Source organism: Heterodontus francisci, chromosome 29, assembly GCF_036365525.1.
Source record: "Heterodontus francisci isolate sHetFra1 chromosome 29, sHetFra1.hap1, whole genome shotgun sequence".
Lineage (NCBI taxonomy): Eukaryota > Metazoa > Chordata > Chondrichthyes > Heterodontiformes > Heterodontidae > Heterodontus > Heterodontus francisci.
The window spans coordinates 1,650,767-1,672,740 of record NC_090399.1 but is presented as its reverse complement, the minus strand read 5'-3'; the positions used below and the strand labels follow the sequence as shown (position 1 = coordinate 1,672,740).

Here is a 21,974-nt window from a genome sequence, read left to right as displayed (position 1 = left end):
TTGCCTGGACTGGAGCATTTCAGCTATGAAGAGAGACGGAACAGGCTAGGGTTGTTTTCTTTAGAGCAGAAAGACCGAGGGGGGACCTGATTGAGGTATACAAAATTATGAGGGGCATTGATAGGTTAGATAGGAAGAAACTTTTTCCCTTAACGGAGGTGTTAATAACCAGGGGGCATAGATTTAGGGTAAGGGGCAGGAGGTTTAGAGGGGATTTGAGGAAAAAAACTTTCACCCAGAGGGTGGTTGGAATCTGGAACGCATTGCCTGAAGAGGTTGTTGAGGCAGGAACCCTCTCAACATTTAAGAACTATTTAAATGAGCACTTGAAACACCATAGCATACAAGGCTACAGGCCAATTGCAGGAAAATGGGATTCGAATAGTTCGGTGCTTGATGGCCAGCATAGACACGATGGGCCGAAGGGCCGTTTTCTGTGCTGTATAACTCTATGACACCTTTCTCACCAAGTCATAACAATGTCAACAGGCTCCCCTTTATCCACAGCACATGCTACTCCATCAAATAACGCTAATAAATTGGTTATACATGATTTCGATGTCACAAAACCATGCTGACGATTCCCGATTACCTTGAGTTTTTCTAAGTGCCTAGCTACAGGCTCCTTAATGATTGATTCTATCACCGTCCCCACGCCAGACGTCAAGCTAACTGGCCGAAAGTTATCTGTTTTCTGCCTCCCACCCTTCTTGAATAGTGGGATTATATTTGCTACTTTCCAGGCTGATGGAACCTTTCCAGAATTGAGCGAATTTTGAAAAATTAACACCAAGGCACCTGCTACCTCATTCGCCAGCTCTTTTAAGACCCGAGGATAAAGTCCATCAGAACCCGGGGACATGTCAGCCCACAGCTCCATCAGTTTGCTCAGTACCACTTCCCTGGTGATTGTAATTTCACCAAGTTCCTCTCTTCCTTCCACCTCCTGATTTACAGCTATTACTGGAATGTTTTTTTATATCCTCCATAGTGAAGACAGAAGCAAGATATTTGTTCATTTCATCTGAGATTTCCTTATTATCTACTATTAATTTCCCATTCTCACTCTCTACACATTCACTTTACTTACTCTTTTCCTTTATAAATACCTGTAGAAACTCTTGCTGTCCATTTTTACATTTCTAGCTAGCTTCCTCTCATACTTTAATTTCTTTCTTCTGATTAAACTTTTAGTCACTCTCTGTCGTTCTTTATACTCTGACCAATCATCTGACCTGCCACTCAACTTTGCGCAATTAAATGCTTTTTCCTTAGGAACATAGAAACATAGGAGCAAGGGTAGGCCATTCAGCCCATCGAGCCTGCTCTGCCATTCAATACAATCATGGCTGATCATCCACTACAATGCCTTTTTCCCACACTATCCTCATCTCCCCTTATGTCATTGGTATTTAGAAATCTGTCAATCTCTGCTTTAAACATACTCAATGACTGAGCTTCCACAGCCCTCTGGGGTAGAGAATTCCAAAGATTCACAACACTCTGAGTAAAGAAATTTCTCCTCATCTCTGTCCGAAGTGGCTTCCCCCTTATTTTGAAATTGTGTCCCCTGGTTCTAGACTGCCCAACCAGGAGAAACATCTTACCTGCATCCACCCTGTCTATCTACTTTAAGTATTAAGTTAGGTTTCAATGAGATCACCTCTCATTTTTGATTTTTAGAGATACAGCACTGAAACAGGCCCTACGGCTCACCGAGTCTGTGCCGACCATTAACCACCCATTTATACTAATCCTACACTAATCCCATATTCCTACCACATCCTCACCTGTCCCTATATTTCCCTACCACCTACCTATACTAGGGACAATTTATAATGGCCAATTTACCGATCAACCTGCAAGTCTTTTGGCTGTGGGAGGAAACCGGAGCACCCGGAGGAAAGCCACGCAGACACAGGGAGAACTTGCAAACTCCCCACAGGCAGTACCGGGAATTGAACCCGGTTCGCTGGAGCTGTGAGGCTGCGGTGCTAACCACTGCGCCGCCTTATTCTTCAAAACTCTAGAGAATACAGCCCCAGTTCCCCAATCTCTCTTCATAGTACAGTCCCGCCATCCCGGGAACAAGTCTGGTGAACCTTCGTTGCACTCCCTCTATGGCAATAATATTCTTCCTAAGGTAAGGGGACCAAAACTGCACACGGTACTCCAGGTGCGGTCTAACCAAGGATTTATAGAATTGAAGCAATATAATCCTCTTGCAATAAATGCGAAAATACCATGAGCATTCTTAATTGTTTGCTGCACCAGCATGTTAGCTTTCAGTGACCTATTGACAAGGACACCCAGGTCCCTTTGCACATCTACACTTTCTAATCTCTTACCATTTAAGAAATACTCTGCACATCTATTCCTCCTACCAAAGTGGATAACCTCACGTTTTTCCACATTATATTCCATCTGCCATGTTCCTGCCCATTCACTTGAAGCCGCTTTGCATCTTTGTCACAACACATATTCCCACCTAGTTTTGTGTCATCCGCAAACTTGGAAATACTACATTTGGTCCCCACATTCAAATCATTGATATATATTGTGAATGGCTGGGCCCAAGTACTGATTCATGCGGCACCCCACTAGTCACAGCCTGCCAATGCGAGAATGACCCGCTTATTCCTACTCTCTGTTTTCTGCCTGTTAACCAATCCTTAATCCATACCAGTATATTACCTCCTCTCCCATGTGTTTAATTTTGCTAACCAACCTCCTGTGGGGGACTTTATCAAAGGCCTTTTAAAATTCCAGGTATACCATGTCCACCGACTCCCCTTTCTCAATTCTGTTAGTAACATCCTCAAAAAACTCCAACAGGTTTTCAACCACGATTTCCTATTCATAAATCCATGTTGACTATGCTCGATCAGATCATTATTATCCAAGTATTCATTTATCACATCCTTGAGAATAGATTCTAGCATTTTCCCAATGACTGATGTAAGACTAACAGATCTGTAATTCCCTGTTTTCTCTCTTCCTCCCTTCTTAAATAGTGGGGTGACATTTGAAACCTTCCAATCTGCAGGAACCATTCCAGAATCTACAGAATTTTGGAAGATGATCACCAATGCATCCACTATTTCCATCGCTACCTCTTTCAACACTCTGGGATGTAGAATATCAGGTCCTGGGGATTTATCAACCTTCAGTCCCATTAATTTCTCCAACACAACCATATTCTTCATACTAATTTCCTTCAATTCCTCATTCCTCCTAATCCCTTGGATCTCTAATTCTGGGAGATTTCTTGTATCTTCCCCAGTGAAGACAGACACAGAGTAATCATTTAGCTTCTCTGCCATTTCTCTATTCCCCATTATAAATTCTCCTGACTCTGCCTGTAATGGACCCACGTTTGTCTGAGCCAAACGTTTCCTTTTTAGGTACCTATAGAAGCTTTTACAGTCCATTATTAAATTTTTTGCAAGCTTACATTCAGATTGACCCGCTCTGGCCCCTGGTTGACCCACGCTGAGGCCTGGGCCCTGGTTGTCCCGCTCTGAGGTCTGGGCCCTAGTTGACCCACTCTGTATTTTGGCCCCTGGTTGACCCAGTCTGGGCCCTGGTTGACCTGCTCTGAGGTTTGGCCCCTGGTTGACCCACTCTGAGGCTTGGCTCTTAGTTGACCATCTCTGAGGTTTGGCCCCTAGGTGATCCACTCTGAGGTTTGGCCCCTGGTTGACCCTCTCTGAGGTTTGGCCCCTGGGTGATCCACTCTGAGGTTTGGCCCCTGGGTGACCCAGTCTGGGCCCTGGTTGACCCACTCTCAGGGTCGGCCCTGGTTGACCCGCTCTGAGGTTTGGCCTCTGTTTGACCTGCTCTGAGGTTTGGCCCCTGGTTGACCCAGTATGGGCCCTGGTTGACCTGCTCTGAAGTCCGGGCCCTGGTTGACCCGCTCCAGGTTTGACCCCTGGTTGACCTGCTCTGGCCCCTGTTTGACCAACTCTGAGGTTTGGCCCCTGGTTGACCTGCTCTAGGTTTGGCCTCTGTTTGACCTGCTCTGAGGTTTGGCCCCTGGTTGACCCTCTCTGAGGTTTGGCCCCTGGGTGATCCACTCTGAGGGTTGGCCCCTGCTTGACCCGCTCTGAAGTCCGGGCCCTGGTTGACCCGTGATGAGGTCTGGCCCCTGCTGGTCCCGCTCTGGGCCCTGGTTGATCCGCTCTGAAGTCCGGGCCCTGTTGACCCACTCTGAGGGTCGGCCCTGGTTGACCCACTCTCCCCTGGTTGACCTGCTCTGGCCCCTGGCTGACCCGCTCTGGCCCTTGGCTGACCCGCTCTGGCCCCTGGTTGACCCGCTCTGGCCCCTGGTTGACCCGCTCTGGCCCCTGGCTGACCCGCTCTGGCCCCTGGCTGACCCGCTCTGGCCCCTGGCTGACCCGCTCTGGCCCTTGGTTGACCCGCTCTGGCCCCTGGTTGACCCGCTCTGGCCCCTGGCTGACCTGCTCTGGCCCTTGGTTGACCCGCTCTGGCCCTTGGTTGACCCGCTCTGGCCCCTGGCTGACCCGCTCTGGCCCTTGGCTGACCCGCTCTGGCCCTTGGCTGACCCGCTCTGGCCCCTGGCTGACCCGCTCTGGCCCCTGGCTGACCCGCTCTGGCCCTTGGTTGACCCGCTCTGGCCCCTGGCTGACCCGCTCTGGTCCCTGGTTGACCCGCTCTGGCCCCTGGCTGACCCGCTCTGGCCCCTGGCTGACCCGCTCTGGCCCCTGGCTGACCCGCTCTGGCCCCTGGCTGACCCGCTCTGGCCCCTGGCTGACCCGCTCTGGCCCTTGGTTGACCCGCTCTGGCCCTTGGTTGACCCGCTCTGGCACCTGGTTGACCCGCTCTGGCCCCTGGTTGACCCGCTCTGGCCCCTGGCTGACCCGCTCTGGCCCTTGGTTGACCCGCTCTGGCCCCTGTTGACCCGCTCTGGCCCTTGGTTGACCCGCTCTGGCCCCTGGCTGACCCGCTCTGGCCCCTGGCTGACCCGCTCTGGCCCCTGGCTGACCCGCTCTGGCCCTTGGCTGACCCGCTCTGGCCCCTGGTTGACCCGCTCTGGCCCCTGGCTGACCCGCTCTGGCCCTTGGCTGACCCGCTCTGGCCCCTGGTTGACCCGCTCTGGCCCCTGGTTGACCCGCTCTGGCCCCTGGTTGACCCGCTCTGGCCCCTGGCTGACCCGCTCTGGCCCCTGGCTGACCCGCTCTGGCCCCTGGCTGACCCGCTCTGGCCCCTGGCTGACCCGCTCTGGCCCCTGGCTGACCCGCTCTGGCCCCTGGTTGACCCGCTCTGGCCCCTGGCTGACCCGCTCTGGCCCCTGGCTGACCCGCTCTGGCCCCTGGCTGACCCGCTCTGGCCCCTGGTTGACCCGCTCTGGCCCCTGTTGACCCGCTCTGGCCCCTGGCTGACCCGCTCTGGCCCTTGGTTGACCCGCTCTGGCCCTTGGTTGACCCGCTCTGGCCCTTGGTTGACCCGCTCTGGCCCTTGGTTGACCCGCTCTGGCCCCTGGTTGACCCGCTCTGGCCCCTGGTTGACCCGCTCTGGCCCTTGGTTGACCCGCTCTGGCCCCTGGTTGACCCGCTCTGGCCCCTGGCTGACCCGCTCTGGCCCCTGGCTGACCCGCTCTGGCCCCTGGCTGACCCGCTCTGGCCCCTGGTTGACCCGCTCTGGCCCCTGGCTGACCCGCTCTGGCCCCTGGTTGACCCGCTCTGGCCCCTGGTTGACCCGCTCTGGCCCCTGGCTGACCCGCTCTGGCCCCTGTTGACCCGCTCTGGCCCCTGGTTGACCCGCTCTGGCCCTTGGTTGACCCGCTCTGGCCCCTGGTTGACCCGCTCTGGCCCTTGGTTGACCCGCTCTGGCCCTTGGTTGACCCGCTCTGGCCCAGGTCAGAGTCCTCACCCATGCAAGCAGAGAACAGGGATAGAAACACAGGAGGCCCATGGATTCTGCGCTCCCTCATGGCCGGAGACGATTCCAACTGTTTCCACCAGAGAAAGTGAATAACAGCAGCAAGAAGGTCGACCAACAGAAGGCCGTCACCAGGGAAACCAACTGGGCCCAGGAGTGGGGGCGGGGCCGGGGCCGGGGCAGTCGTGAAGGGGCGGGGCCGGGATGAGGGGGCGGCGGCGAGGCGGGGCCAGAGAGAGGGGCGGGGCCGGGGGCGGGGGCGGGGCCAGAGAGAGGAGGCGGGGGCGGGAGCGGGGGCGGGAGGAGGGGGCGGCGGCGAGGCGGGGCCAGAGAGAGAGGGGCGGGGGCGGGGCCAGAGAGAAGGGTCGGGGGCGGGGGCGGGGCCGGGATGAGGGGGCGGCGGCGAGGCGGGGCCAGAGAGAGGGGCGGGGCCGGGGCGGGGGCGGGGCCATAGAGAGGGGCGGGGCCAGAGAGAGGGGGCGGGGGCGGGGGCGGGGCCGGGATGAGGCGGCGAGGCGGGGCCAGAGAGAGGAGGCGGGGGCGGGGGCGGGAGCGGGGGCGGGATGAGGGGGCGGCGGCGAGGCGGGGCCAGAGAGAGAGGGGCGGGGGCGGGGCCAGAGAGAAGGGTCGGGGGCGGGGCCGGGATGAGGGGGCGGCGGCGAGGCGAGGCCAGAGAGGGGCGGGGGCGGGGCCAGAGGGAGGGGGCGGGGCCGGGATGAGGGGGCGGCGGCGAGGCGAGGCCAGAGAGAGGGGCGGGGCCGGGATGAGGGGGCGGCGGCGAGGCGAGGCCAGAGAGAGGGGCGGGGGCGGGGGCGGGGCCAGTGGGAGGGGGCGGGGCCGGGAATGAGGCGGCGAGGCGGGGCCAGAGAGAGGGGGCGGGGCGGGGCCGGGGTGAGGGGGCGGCGGCGAGGCGGAGCCAGATAGAGGGGCGGGGCGGGGCCAGAGAGGGGGGCGGGGCCAGAGAGAGGGGGCGGGGGCGGGGCCGGGATGAGGCGGCGAGGCGGGGCCAGAGAGAGGGGGCGGGGCAGGGCGGGGGCGGGGCCGGGTTGAGGCGGCGAGGCGGGGCCAGAGATAGGGGCGGGGGCGGGGCCGGGGCCGGGTTGAGGAGGCGGGGCCAGAGAGAGGGGGCGGGGCGGGGGCGGGCAGAGGGGTCGGGGCCGGGGAGTGGGAATAGGGGCGGGGCTGGAGAGAGGGGCGGGGTCAGAGAGAGGGGCGGCGACAGGGTGAGGTGGGTGACAGAGGCGGGTCCGCGGCATGTATCGTGTCGGGTCGTGACCCCGTGCTGTTGCCCCGGAGACTGGACAGGCCCTTCCGGCCCGGCCTGTGGGACAAGGCGGCCAGAGGCCGAGCCGGGAGTATGAGGATTAGCAGCTGCTTCACCATCGCCTTCATATCACAGGGTAAGGAGTCGAACAAGGGCTCGGGGGAAAGGAGCATCAAATCCCAGGGTCAGGGTTAAACCCAGGGTCAATGTCGGGGTTAAATCCAGGGTCAGAGTTAAACCCAGGGTCAATGTCGGGGTTAAACCCAGGGTCAGAGTTAAACCCAGGGTCAGGGTTAAACCCAGGGTCAATGTCGGGGTTAAATCCAGGGTCAGAGTTAAACCCAGGGTCAATGTCGGGGTTAAATCCAGGGTCAATGTCGGGGTTAAATCCAGGGTCAGTGTTAAACCCATGGTCAATGTCGGGGTTAAATCCAGGGTCAGGGTTAAACCCAGGGTCAATGTCAGGGTTAAATCCAGGGTCAATGTCGGGGTTAAATCCAGGGTCAGTGTTAAACCCATGGTCAATGTCGGGGTTAAATCCAGGGTCGGGGTTAAACCCATGGTCAATGTCGGGGTTAAATCCAGGGTCAGGGTTAAACCCAGGGTCAATGTCGGGGTTAAATCCAGGGTCAGGGTTAAACCCAGGGTCAGGGTTAAACCCAGGGTCAGTGTTAAACCCAGGGTCAATGTCGGGGTTAAATCCAGGGTCAGGGTTAAACCCAGGGTCAATGTCGGGGTTAAATCCAGGGTCAGAGTTAAACCCAGGGTCAATGTCGGGGTTAAACCCAGGGTCAGAGTTAAACCCAGGGTCAGGGTTAAACCCAGGGTCAATGTCGGGGTTAAATCCAGGGTCAGAGTTAAACCCAGGGTCAATGTCGGGGTTAAACCCAGGGTCAGAGTTAAACCCAGGGTCAATGTCGGGGTTAAATCCAGGGTCAATGTCGGGGTTAAATCCAGGGTCAGGGTTAAACCCAGGGTCAGTGTTAAACCCAGGGTCAATGTCGGGGTTAAATCCAGGGTCAGGGTTAAACCCAGGGTCAATGTCGGGGTTAAATCCAGGGTCAGAGTTAAACCCAGGGTCAGGGTTAAACCCAGGGTCAGTGTTAAACCCAGGGTCAATGTCGGGGTTAAATCCAGGGTCAGGGTTAAACCCAGGGTCAATGTCGGGGTTAAATCCAGGGTCAGAGTTAAACCCAGGGTCAATGTCGGGGTTAAATCCAGGGTCAGAGTTAAACCCAGGGTCAGGGTTAAACCCAGGGTCAATGTCGGGGTTAAACCCAGGGTCAGAGTTAAACCCAGGGTCAGGGTTAAATCCAGGGTCAATGTCGGGGTTAAATCCAGGGTCAATGTCGGGGTTAAACCCAGGGTCAGGGTTAAACCCAGGGTCAGTGTTAAACCCAGGGTCAATGTCGGGGTTAAATCCAGGGTCAGGGTTAAACCCAGGGTCAATGTCGGGGTTAAATCCAGGGTCAGGGTTAAACCCAGGGTCAGGGTTAAACCCAGGGTCAATGTCCAGGTTAAATCCAGGGTCAGGGTTAAACCCAGGGTCAATGTCGGGGATAAATTCAGGGTCAGGGTTAAACCCAGGGTCAGTGTTAAACCCAGGGTCAATGTCGGGGTTAAATCCAGGGTCAGTGTTAAAGCCAGTGTCAGTGCCGGGGTTAAAACCAGGGTCAGTGTCGGGGTCAAGCCCAGGGTCTGTGTCTTGATTAAACTCAGCATCAGCGTTAAACCCAGGGCCAGTTTCAAACCTCGGGTCCGGGCCAGTGTCAAGCCCAGGGTCAGTGTCGGGGCTAATCCCAGGGTCAGTGTCGGGGCTAAATCCAGGGTCAGTGTCCGGGTTAATCCCAGGATCAGGGTCGGGGTTAAAGCCCAGGGTCCATGTCGGGGTTAAAGCCCAGGGTCCATGTCGTGGTTAAAGCCCAGGGTCCGTGTCTGGGTTAAAGCCCAGGGTCCATGTCAGGGTTAAGCCCAGGGTCCATGTCGTGGTTAAAGCCCAGGGTCCATGTCAGGGTTAAGCCCAGGGTCATAACAAAAGAAAATAACAAAGAAAATTACAGCACAGGAACAGGCCCTTCGGCCCTCCAAGCCTGTGCCGATCCAGATCCTCTACCTAAACATGTCGCCTATTTTCTAAGGGTCTGTATCTCTTTGCTTCCTGCCCATTCATGTATCTGTCTAGATACATCTTAAAAGACGCTATCGTGCCCGCGTCTACCACCTCCGCTGGCAACGCGTTCCAGGCACCCACCACCCTCTGCGTAATGAACTTTCCACGCATATCCCCCCTAAACTTTTCCCCTCTCACTTTAAACTCGTGACCCCTAGTATTTGAATCCCCCACTCTGGGAAAAAGCTTCTTGCTATCCACCCTGTCTATACCTCTCATGATTTTGTACACCTCAATCAGGTCCCCCCTCAACCTCCGCCTTTCTAATGAAAATAATCCTAATCTACTCAACCTCTCTTCATAGCTAGCGCCCTCCATACCAGGCAACATCCTGGTGAACCTCCTCTGCACCCTCTCCAAAGTATCCACATCCTTTTGGTAATGTGGCGACCAGAACTGCACGCAGTATTCCAAATGTGGCCGAACCAAAGTCCTATACAACTGTAACATGACCTGCCAACTCTTGTACTCAATACCCCGTCCGATGAAGGAAAGCATGCCGTATGCCTTCTTGACCACTCTATTGACCTGCGTTGCCACCTTCAGGGAACAATGGACCTGAACACCCAAATCTCTCTGGACATCAATTTTCCCCAGGACTTTTCCATTTACTGTATAGTTCACTCTTGAATTGGATCTTCCAAAATGCATCACCTCGCATTTGCCCTGATTGAACTCCATCTGCCATTTCTCTGCCCAACTCTCCAATCTATCTATATTCTGCTGTATTCTCTGACAGTCCCCTTCACTATCTGCTACTCCACCAATCTTAGTGTCGTCTGCAAACTTGCTAATCAGACCACCTATACTTTCCTCCAAATCATTTATGTATATCACAAACAACAGTGGTCCCAGCACGGATCCCTGTGGAACACCACTGGTCACACGTCTCCACTTTGAGAAACTCCCTTCCACTGCTACTCTCTGTCTCCTGTTGCCCAGCCAGTTCTTTATCCATCTAGCTAGTACACCCTGGACCCCATGCGACTTCACTTTCTCCATCAGCCTACCATGGGAAACCTTATCAAATGCCTTACTGAAGTCCATGTATATGACATCTACAGCCCTTCCCTCATCAAAGAATTCTATTAAGTTGGTAAGACATGACCTTCCCTGCACAAAACCATGTCATTGTCGGGGTTAAGCTCAGGGTCATTGTCGGGGTTAAGCTCAGGGTCAGTGCCGGGGTTAAAGCCAGCGTCAGTGCCGGGGTTAAAGCCCAGGGTCAGTGCCGGGGTTAAAGCCCAGGGTCAGTGCCGGGGTTACAGCCCAGGGTCAGTGCCGGGGTTAAAGCCCAGGGTCAGTGCCGGGGTTAAAGCCCAGGGTCAGCGCCGGGGTTAAAGCCCAGGGTCAGCGTCAGGGTTAAAGCCAGCGTGTGCCAGGGTCAGTGTCAGGGTCAGGATTCAACCCAAGGTCAGGGCCAGGATTCAACCCAGGGTCAGGATTGAACCCAGGGCCAGGGTCAGGATTGAACCCAGGGTCAGGATTCAACAGCATCAGTGTCAGGATTCAACCCAGGGTCAGTGTCAGGGTCATGATTCAGTCCAGGGCCAGGGTCAGGATTCAACCCAGGGCCAGGGTCAGGATTCAACCCAGAGTCAGTATCAGGGTCATTATTCAGCACAGGGCCAGGGATAAACCGGTGTCAGGGACATGGTAAAACCCAGGGTCAGGGACATGGTAAAACCCAGGGTCAGGGACATGGTAAAACCCAGGGTCAGGGTCATGGTATAACCCAGGGTCAGGTTCATGGTTAAACCCAGGGTCAGGGTCATGGTTAAACCCAGGGTCAGGGTCATGGTTAAACCCAGGGTCAGGATATTGATTAAACCCAGGGTCAGGGTCCGTGTTCAACCCAGGGTCCGTGTTAAACCCAGGGTCCGTGTTAAACCCAGGGTCCGGGTTAATGTCAGGGTTAAAGAAAGGTCAGAGTTAAAGCCAGGGTCAGTCTTAAACCCAGGGTCGGGGTTAAACCCAGGGTCAGTTTCGGGGTTAAATCCAGGGTCAGGGTTAAAGCCCATTGTCAGTGTCAGGGTTAAAGGCCAGGGTCAGCGCAGGGTTAAAGCCAGCGTGAGTGTCGTGGTCATGCCCAGGGTCAGTGTCAGGGTCATGGTCAGGATTCAACCCAGGGTCAGCTCAGTGTCAGGATTCAACCCAGGGTCAGGGTCTGGATTCAACCCAGGGTCAGAGTCAGGGACATGGTTAAACCCAGGGTCAGGGACATGGTTAAACCCAGGGTCAGGGACAAACCCAAGGTCAGGGTCATGGTTAAACCCAGGGTCAGTGTCATGGTTAAACCCAGTGTCAGGATCATGGTTAAAGTCAGGGTCAGGGTCACAGTTAAACCCAGGGTCAGGGTCTTGATTAAACCCAGGGTCATGGTCAGGGTTAAAGCCAGGGTCCGTGTTAAACTCAGGGTCAGGGTTAAATCCAGGGTCAGGGACATGGTTAAACACAGGGTCAGGGTCATGGTTAAACACAGGGTCAGGGACATGGTTAAACACAGGGTCAGGGACATGGTTAAACACAGGGTCAGGGTCATGGTTAAACACAGGGTCAGGGTCATGGTTAAACCCAGGGTCAGGGACATGGTTAAACCCAGTGTCAGGATCATGGTTAAAGTCAGGGTCAGGGTCACAGTTAAACCCAGGGTCAGGGTCTTGATTAAACCCAGGGTCATGGTCATGGTTAAACCCAGGGTCAGGGTCAGGGTTAAAGCCAGGGTCCGTGTTAAACTCAGGGTCAGGGTTAAATCCAGGGTCAGGGTCATGGTTAAACACAGGGTCAGGGTCATGATTAAACCCAGGGTCAGGGACATGGTTAAACCCAGGGTCAGGGTCTTGATTAAACCCAGGGTCAGGGTCAGGGTTAAAGCCAGGGTCCGTGTTAAACTCAGGGTCAGGGTTAAATCCAGGGTCAGGGACATGGTTAAACCCAGGGTCAGGGTCATGATTAAACCCAGGGTCAGGGTCATGGTTAAACCCAAGGTCAGGGTCAGGGTCATGATTAAACCCAGGGTCAGGGACACGGTTAAACCCAGGGTCAGGGACACGGTTAAACCCAGGGTCAGGGTCTTGGTTAAATCCAGGGTCAGGGTCTTGATTAAAGTCAGGGTCAGGGTTAATCCCAGGGCCGGTGTTCAAGCCAGGGCCGGTGTTCAAGCCAGGGCCGGGGTTAAACCCAGCGTCAGTGTCGGGGTTAAATCTAGGGTCAGGGTTAAAGCCAGGGTCGGTGTTGGGGCTAATCCCAGGGTCAGTGTCGGGGCTGAATCCAGGGTCAGTGTCAGGGTTAAATCCAGGATCAGTGTCAGGGTTAAATCCAGGGTCCGTGTCGGGGTTAAGCCCAGGGTCCGTGTCGGGGTTAAGCCCAGGGTCAGGGTTAAAGCCCAGGGTCCGTGCCGGGGTTAAAGCCCAGGGTCAGTGTCGGGGTTAAAGCCCAGGGTCAGCGTCGGGGTTAAAGCCAGCGTGAGTGCCAGAGTCAGTGTCAGGGTCAGGATTCAACCCAAGGTCAGGGCCAGGATTTTACCCAGGGTCAGGATCAGTGTCAGGATTCAACCCAGGATCAGTGTCAGGTTTCAACCCAGGGTCAGGGTCAGGATTCAACCCAAGGTCAGGGACAGGATCAGTGTCAGGATTCAACCCAGGATCAGTGTCAGGATTCAACCCAGGGTCAGGGTCAGGATTCAACCCAAGGTCAGGGACAGGATCAGTGTCGGGATTCAACCCAGGGTCAGGGCCAGGATTCAACCCGGGGTCAGGGCCAGGATTCAACCCGGGGTCAGGATCAGTGTCAGGATTCAAGTCAGGGTCAGGATTCAACCCGGGGTCAGTGTTAGGATTCAACCCAGGGTCAGTGCCGGGGTTAAAGCCCAGGGTCAGTGTTGGGGTTAAAGCCCAGGGTCAGCATCAGGGTTAAAGCCAGCGTGAGTGCCAGTGTCAGGGTCAGGATTCAACCCAGGGTCAGTGTCAGGATTCAACCCAGGGTCAGTGTTAGGATTCAACCCAGGGTCAGGATCAGGGTCAGGATTCAACAAAGGGTCAGGGTTCAACAAAGGGTCAGGATCAGGGTCAGGATTCAACCCGGGGTCAGGGTCAGGATTCAACAAAGGGTCAGGGTCAGGATTCAACAAAGGGTCAGGGTCAGTGTCAGGATTCAACCCGGGGTCAGTGTCAGGATTCAGGTCAGGGTCAGGATAGAACCCAGGGTCAGCGTCAGGATTGAACCCAGGGCCAGGGTCAGGATTGAAGTCAGGGTCAGGATTGAACTCCGCGTCAGGATTGAACCCAGGGTCAGGGTCATGATTCAACCCAGGGCCAGGGTCAGGATTCAACCCAGGGTCAGGGTCAGGATTCAACCCAGGGTCAGGGTCAGGATTCAACCCAGCATCAGGGTCAGGATTCAACCCAGGGTCAGTGTCAGGATTCAACCCAGGGTCAGTGACAGGGTCATGATTCAGCACAGGGTCAGGGCTAAACCTGTGTCAGGGTCATGATTAAATGCAGGGTCAGGGACATGGTATAACCTAGGGTCAGGGTCATGGTTAAACCCAGGGTCAGGGTCATGGTTAAATGCAGGTTCAGGGACATGGTTAAACCCAGGGTGAGGGTCAGGGTCATGATTAAACCCAGGGTCAGGGACAAGGTCAGGGACAAACCCAGGGTCAGTGTCATGGTTAAACCCAGGGTCAGTGTCAGGGTCATGATGAAACCCAGGGTCAGTGTCAGGGTCACGGTTAAACCCAGGGTCAGGGTCACGGTTAAACCCAGGGTCAGGGTCTTGATTAAACCCAGGGTCAGGGTCATGGTTTTTTTTTTAGAACATTACTGCGCAGTACAGGCCATTCGGCCCTCGATGTTGCGCCGACCTGTGAAACCATCTGACCTACACTATTCCATTTTCATCCATATGTCTATCCAATGACCACTGAAATGCCCTTAAAGTTGGCGAGTCTACTACTGTTGCAGGCAGGGCGCTCCACGCCCCTACTACTCTTTGAGTAAAGAAACTACCTCTAACATCTGTCATATATCTATCGCCCCTCAACTTAAAGCTATGTCCCCTCGTGTTTGCCATCACCATCCGAGGAAAAAGACTCTCACTATCCACCCTATCTAACCCTCTGATTATCTTATATGTCTCTATTAAGTCACCTCTCCTCCCCCTCCTCTCCAACGAAAACAACCTCAAGTCCCTCAACCTTTCCAGGCAACATCCTAGTAAATCCCCTCTGCACCCTTTCCATAGCTTCCACATCCTTCCTATAATGCGGTGACCAGAACTGCACGCAATACTCCAGGTGTGGTCTCACCAGAGTTTTGTACAGCTGCAGCATGACCTCGTGGCTCCGAAACTCGATCCCCCGACTAATAAAAGCTAACACACCATATGCCTTCTTAACAGCCCTATTATCCTGGGTAGCAACTTTCAGGGATTTATGTACCTGGACACCAAGATCTCTCTGTTCATCTACACTACCAAGAATCTTCCCATTAGCCCAGTACTCTGCATTCCTGTTACTCCTTCCAAAGTGAATCACCTCGCACTTTTCCGCATTAAACTCCATTTGCCATCTCTCAGCCCAGCTCTGCAGCCTATCTATGTCCCTCTGTACCCTACAACATCCTTCGGCACTATCCACAACTCCACCGACCTTTGTGTCATCCGCAAATTTACTAACCCACCCTTGTACACCCTCTTCCAGGTCATTTATAAAAATGACAAACAGCAGTGGCCCCAAAACAGATCCTTGCAGTACACCACTAGTAACTAAACTCCAGGATGAACATTTGCCATCAACCACCACCCTCTGTCTTCTTTCAGCTAGCCAATTTCTGATTCAAAGCTCTAAATCACCTTCAACCCCATACTTCCGTATTTTCTGCAATAGCCTACCGTGGGGAACCTTATCAAACTCCATACTGAAATCCATATACACCACATCCACTGCTTTACCCTCATCCACCTGTTTGGTCACCTTCTCGAAAAACTCAATAAGGTTTGTGAGGCACGACCTACCCTTCACAAAACCGTGCTGACTATCGCTAATGAACTTATTCTTTTCAAGAAGATTATAAATCCTGTGTCTTATAACCTTTTCCAACATTTTACCCACAACCGAAATAAGGCTCACAGGTCAATAATTACCAGGGCTGTTTCTTCTCCCCTTCTTGAACAAGGGGACAACATTTGCTATCCTCCAGTCTTCCGGCACTATTCCTGTCGACAATGATGACATAAAGATCAAGGACAAAGGCTCTGCAATCTCCTCCCTGGCTTCCCAGAGAATCCTAGGATAAATCCCATCTGGCCCAGGGGACTTATCTATTTTCACACTTTCCAAAATTGCTAACTCCTCCTCCTTGTGAACCTCAATCCCATCTAGCCTAGTAGTCTGAATCTCAGTATTGTCCTCGACAACATTTTCTTTCTCTACTGTAAATATTGACGAAAAATATTCATTTAACACTTCCCCTATCTCCTCTGATTCGACACACAACTTCCCACTACTATCCTTGATTAGCCCTAATCTAACTCTAGTCATTCTTTTATTCCTGAAATACCTGTAGAAAGCCTTAGGGTTTTCCCTGATCCTATCCGCCAATGACTTCTCGTGTCCTCTCCTCGCTCTTCTTAGCTCTCCCTTTAAACCCAGGGTCAGGGTCTTGATTTAACCCAGGGTCAGGGTCATGGTTAAACCCAGGGTCAGGGTCTTGATTAAACCCAGGGTCAGGGTCAGGGTCATGGTTAAACCCAGGCTCAGTGTCAGGGTCATGATTAAACCCAGGGTCAGTGTCATGGTTAAACCCAGTGTCAGGGTCACGGTTAAAGTCAGGGTCATGGTTAAACCCAGGGTCAGGGCCACAGTTAAACCCAGGGTCAGGGCCACGGTTAAACCCAGGGTCAGGGCCACGGTTAAACCCAGGGTCAGGGTCACGGTTAAACCCAGGGTCAGGGTCACGGTTAAACCCAGGGTCAGGGCCACGGTTAAACCCAGGGTCAGGGCCACGGTTAAACCCAGGGTCAGGGTCACGGTTAAACCCAGGGTCAGGGTCTTGATTAAACCCAGGGTCAGGCTCAGGGTTAAACCCAGGGTCAGGGTCATGATTAAACCCAGGGTCAGGGACATGGTTAAACCCAGGGTCAAGGACATGATTGAACCCAAGGTCATGGTCATGGTTAAACCCAGGGTCAGGGTCATGATTAAACCCAGGGTCACGGTTAAACCCAAGGTCAGGGTCACGGTTAAACCCAGGGTCAGGGTCACGGTTAAACCCAGGGTCAGGGTCTTGATTAAACCCAGGGTCAGGCTCAGGGTTAAACCCAGGGTCAGGGTCATGATTAAACCCAGGGTCAGGGACATGGTTAAACCCAGGGTCAAGGACATGATTGAACCCAAGGTCATGGTCATGGTTAAACCCAGGGTCAGGGTCATGATTAAACCCAGGGTCACGGTTAAACCCAAGGTCAGGGTCACGATTAAACCCAGGGGCAGGGACACGGTTAAACCCAGCGTCAGGGTCACAGTTAAACCCAGGGGCAGGGTCACGATTCGACCCAGGTTCATGGTTAATCCCAGGGTAAGGGTTAGGATTAAATCCAAGATCAGGATTACCCCCCGGGTCGGGGTTAAACCCAGGATCAGGATTAAACCCAGGATCAGGATTAAACCCAGGGTCAGGGTTAATCTCTGGGTCATGGTTAACTTCAGGGTCAGGGTCCGGGTTAAACCCAGGGTCAGGGACCGGGTTAAACCCAGGGTCAGGGTCGTGATTAAACCCAGGGTCAGGGTCGTGATTGAACCCAGGGTCAGGGACATGGTTAAACCCACGGTCAGGGTCCGGGTTAAACCCAGGGTCAGGGTCGTGATTAAACCCAGGGTCAGGGTCCGGGTTAAACCCAGGGTCAGGGTCATGATTAAACCCAGGGTCAGGGACATGGTTAAACCCAGGGTCAGGGTCCGGGTTAAACCCAGGGTCAGGGTCGTGATTTAACCCAGGGTCAGGGTCGTGATTAAACCCAGGCTCAGGGAATTGGTTAAACCCAGGGTCAGGGTCGTGATTAAACCCAGGGTCAGGGTCTGGGTTAAACCCAGGGTCAGGATTAAACCCAGTGTCAGGGTCAGGATTAAACCCAGTGTCAGGGTCAGGATTAGACCCAGGGTCAGGATTAAACCCACTCTCAGGGACAGGATTAAACCCAGGGTCAGGATTAAACCCACTCTCAGGGACAGGATTAAACCCAGGCTCAGGGTCAGGATTAGACCCAGGGTCAGGATGAAACCGAGGCTCAGGGTCTGGATGAAATCCAGGGACACGGTTAAGCCCAGGGTCGGCGTCGGGGTCAGGATTAGACCCAGGCTCAGGGACATGGTTCAACCCAGGGTCAGGGTCAAACTCAGGAGCTGGATTAACTTCAGGGTCTGGGTCAAACCCCGGGGTCTGGGTCAAACCCCGGGGTCTGGGTCAAAGTCAGGGTCAGGGTCAAAGTCAGGATCTGGATTAAAGTCAGGGTCAGGGTCAAAGAATTTAGATTGGGGCGGCTGTTTGAGGGTAAATCAACATCTGACATGTGGGAGTCTTTCAAACATCAGTTGATTAGAATCCAGGACCAGCATGTTCCTGTGAGGAAGAAGGATAAGTTTGGCACGTTTTGGGAACCTTGGATAACGCGGGATATTGTGAGCCGAGTCAAAAAGAAAAAGGAAGCATTTCTAAGGGCTGGAAGGCTAGGCACAGACAAATCCCTTGAATATAATTGGGTGTCACAGTGGCGCAGTGGTTAGCACCGCAGCCTCAGAGCTCCAGGGACACGGGTTCAGTTCTGGGTACTGCCTGTGCGGAGTTTGCAAGTTCTCCCTGTGACCGCGTGGGTTTTCGCCAGGTGCTCCGGTTTCCTCCCACCGCCAAAGACTTGCAGGTGATAGGTAAATTCGCCATTATAAATTGCCCCTAGTGTAGGTCGGGATGACTGGAAGGGTTAGTATAAATGGGTGGTTCTTGGTCGGCACAGAACCGGTGGGCCGAAGGGCCTGTTTCAGTGCTGTATCTCTAAATAAATAAATAAATAAAGTCAGGATCTGGATTAAAGTCAGGGTCAAAGTCAGGATGTGGATTAATGTCAGGGTCAGGGTCAAAGTCAGGATCTGGATTAAAGTCAGGGTCAAAGTCAGGGTCAGGGTCAAAGTCAGGATCTGGATTAAAGTCAGGATCTGGATTAAAGTCAGGGTCAAAGTCAGGGTCAGGGTCAAAGTCAGGATCTGGATTAAAGTCAGGATCTGGATTAAAGTCAGGGTCAGGGTGTTAACGTTAATTCCAGGGATTGTTCTCTTTTGGTTGGTGTTTTAATAATGTTTCAGTGTTGTACAGAACGGGGTATATATCAGCACAAACTCATGTAAACCTGAATGATCAGATTGTGCTATGGGTTTTAACACGCTGTTTTAAATCATTACTGTGCAAAATATGGGGTTTATTCCCAGTTTAAACTGCCATTTATGCAATTCCCAAAGCTACTTTTGCAGGCACACCTGCTCCAGATCACAGTGTGCTGCTCAACACTTGAGGCTAAGTGCTGGTCTTATTCAGAGCACAATGTGAATAAACAGTGAAATTTCAGCAAATGTAAGGAATTAGTTTGACAGCTATGTGTCTGTGATCAGTTACTGGGTTTCTGCTATTTTCAACTGAGTGAGTGAAAAATAAAATATGAAGAATGAAACAAAAGAACATTAAAAAAAATAGGAGCAGGAGTAGGCTATTCGGCCCTTCCAGCCTGCTGTGCTTTTAAATAAGATCACAGTCAATCTGATTGCAGCCTTAACTCCACTTTCCTGCCTGACCCCTATAACCCTTGACTCCCTTGTCGATCAAAAATCTGTCCAACTCAGACTGGAATATATTCAATGGCCCAGCCTCCACTGCTCTCTGTGGAAGAGAATTCCACAGATTAACAACCTTCGGAGAGAAGAAATTCCCCCTCATTCCCATCTTAAATGGGAGACCCCTCATTCTGAAACTGTCCCCCTCAGTTCTAGATTCCCCCACGAGGGGAAACATCCTCTCAGCATCTACCCTGTCAAGCCCCCTCAGAATCATATATGTTTCAATAAGATCACCCACCACCTTTCATTCTTCTGAACGCCAATGAGTATAGGCCCAACCTTTCCTCACACAGCACCTTTATCCCAGGAATCAGCCAAGTGAACTTTCTCTGAACTGCTTCCAATGCAAGTATATTCCTCCTTAAGTAAGGAGACCAAAACTGTATGCAGTACTCATGGTGCAGTCTCACCACTGCCCTGCAGCAAGACTTCCCTACTTTTATACTCCATCCTCCTTGTAATAAAGACCAACATTCCATTTGCCTTCCTAATTACTTGCTTAACTACATGTTAACTTTTTGTGTTTCATGTACAAGATCCAGATCCCTCTGTACCACAGCATTCTGCAGTCTCTCTCCATGTAAATAATATTCTACTTTTCTATTTTTCCTGCCAAAGTGGACAGCCTCACATTTTCCCACATTATACCCCATCTGCCAAATAGTTGCCCACTCACTGAACCTATCTATATCGCTTTGCAGACACTTTGTGTCCTCCTCACAAATTGCTTTCCTACCTCTCTTCGTATCATCAGTAAGTTTGGCTACAATAGTGCAGTGGTTAGCACTGCAGCCTCACAGCTCCAGCTGTGTACTGCCTATGCGGAGTTTGCAAGTTCTCCTGTGACCGTGTGGGTTTTCGCCGGATGCTCCGGTTTCCTCCCACAGCCAAAGACTTGCACGTTGATAGGTAAATTGGCCATTATAAATTGCCCCTAGTATAGGTAGGTGGTAGGGGAATATAGGGAGAGGTGAGGATGTGGTAGGAATATGGGATTAGTGTAGGATTAGTATAAATGGGTGGTTGATGGTCGGCACAGACTCAGTGGGCCGAAAGGCCTGTTTCAGTGCTGTATCTCGAAATAAATAAAATAAAATAAAAAATAAATACACTCGGTCCCTTCATCCAAGTCATTAATATCAATGGTAAATAGTTGAGACCCCAGCACTGATCCCTGTGGCACTCCCCTAGTTACAGTTTACCAACCTGAAAAGATCCATTTATCCTGACTCTCTGTTTCTGTTAGTTAACCAATCCTCTATCTGTGTTAACACGACGAAAATCTTTTATGTGGCACCTTATCGAATGCCTTTTCGAAATCCAAACAAGATCTACAGGTTCCCCTTTATCCACCCTGCTTGTTAAATACTCAATTTCCTTTTCATAAAACCATGTTGTCTCTGCCTGATTACATTATGATTTTCTAAACTCTAAACATATCTCTGAGCTGTCTCTCCTCTACTCTCCACTCCATTCACACCAGAAGCTAAGAACCTGCTCATCCTCGGGAGTCCATGGTCTTGCATTCACAGTATGCTGACTTGTGTTTGCCCCTCCAGAAACAGGCAGCAAGTGTTGGAATGTCACCCAAGCATTCAACCCAACAATTGCCTTGAGGCACATTTTATAAACTCTGTGTGGAGCTATTCCCACCAGCAGAGTGAAACCTGCCTTGTCTCAGGGATTAGTGAACACACAGCTCATGGGTTTTTTTGATTGGCAACTTGCCACAATTAGTTGTCCACAGAGCAAGTTCTTTGACATGCTCAGAAAATCAATGACTCTATAACACCTGGGCCGACTGACATACTTGCTCAGGAGGTGATCAGTGCTGGGCATTTTGAGTGAAATACTGTCAGCATCCAGTGTAAGGTGATATATCCAAACTTACAATCACAGAAAGCTTACTTGGCCCGGTTTGAGAATGCCCAGCGAGCTTGCCTTTTGGATGCTAGCAGATTTCTAGCTCATAGCACGCAGTACTCCAGCTGTGGCCGAACTAGCATTTTACACAGCTCCATCATAACTTTCCTGCTCTTATAGTCTATGCCTCGGCTAATAAAGGCATATGCTCCTGGGTGCAGGGGACATGTGAGTAGTGCTTGTCTCAGTCACCTGCATTCAGCAGGAACCACATTATCTGCCCCCTTTCAGCACAACCATGTTCTTCACCAACCTTTCTGGCTACTGGAGCCCAGTGATTATGTTCCTGAACCATCAAACCTTAGCTTGTGTGTTCAAACCTCTCCACAGCAATTTCTAATTTTTTTTCCTTATTTGTGGGATGTGGGCATCGCTGGCAAGGCCAGAATTTATTGTCCATCCCTAATTTTCCGTGAGAAGTTGGTGATGAGCTGCCTTCTTGAACCACTACATTCCTTGGGGTGGAGATACACCAACAGTGCTGTTAGGGAGGGAGTTCCAGGTAGAGGCCTGCTCAGGTCGGGAAAAAAGAACCTGACATGAGCCCGACCCGGCCTGACTCCCTCCGATTTTGCCCTGAGCCCGGCCCGACCCGTCCCGACCATCCCTTTATACCTTCCGACTCGGAACCTCCAGGAACCTGCAGCGCATGCGCAATGACGTCATAATGACGTCACTCTCTCACGCGCAGACTCAGTTTCGTCCCGGACTCCCATCTCAGGTAAGTTTTTTAAAAATTTCAATACTTATCAGCAGAGCACTTGCCATGTGTGTCCGGGCCGACCCAACCCGCGTCGATCTGGATACGGCCTGATCCTAGCCGAGCCTGAAAGCTG

The 21,974-nt window shown here is 52.7% G+C and overlaps 2 protein-coding genes across 2 annotated transcripts in view; one reads left to right on the top strand and one right to left on the bottom strand.

Annotated features, from left to right (window-relative positions):
• LOC137345904 (carcinoembryonic antigen-related cell adhesion molecule 21-like) overlaps positions 1-6,030 on the bottom strand; it is a 276,795-nt gene extending 270,765 nt beyond the window's left edge. Inside the window, exon 1 of the mRNA XM_068009146.1 lies at positions 5,893-6,030. Coding sequence (XP_067865247.1) covers positions 5,893-5,953 — 61 coding nt within the window. The 5' untranslated portion in view covers positions 5,954-6,030. The remainder of the gene's footprint in view (positions 1-5,892) is intronic.
• Positions 6,031-7,122: 1,092 nt separating this feature from the next.
• LOC137345903 (uncharacterized) overlaps positions 7,123-21,974 on the top strand; it is a 270,894-nt gene continuing 256,042 nt past the window's right edge. The window contains exon 1 of the mRNA XM_068009144.1: positions 7,123-7,301. Coding sequence (XP_067865245.1) covers positions 7,259-7,301 — 43 coding nt within the window. The 5' untranslated portion in view covers positions 7,123-7,258. The remainder of the gene's footprint in view (positions 7,302-21,974) is intronic.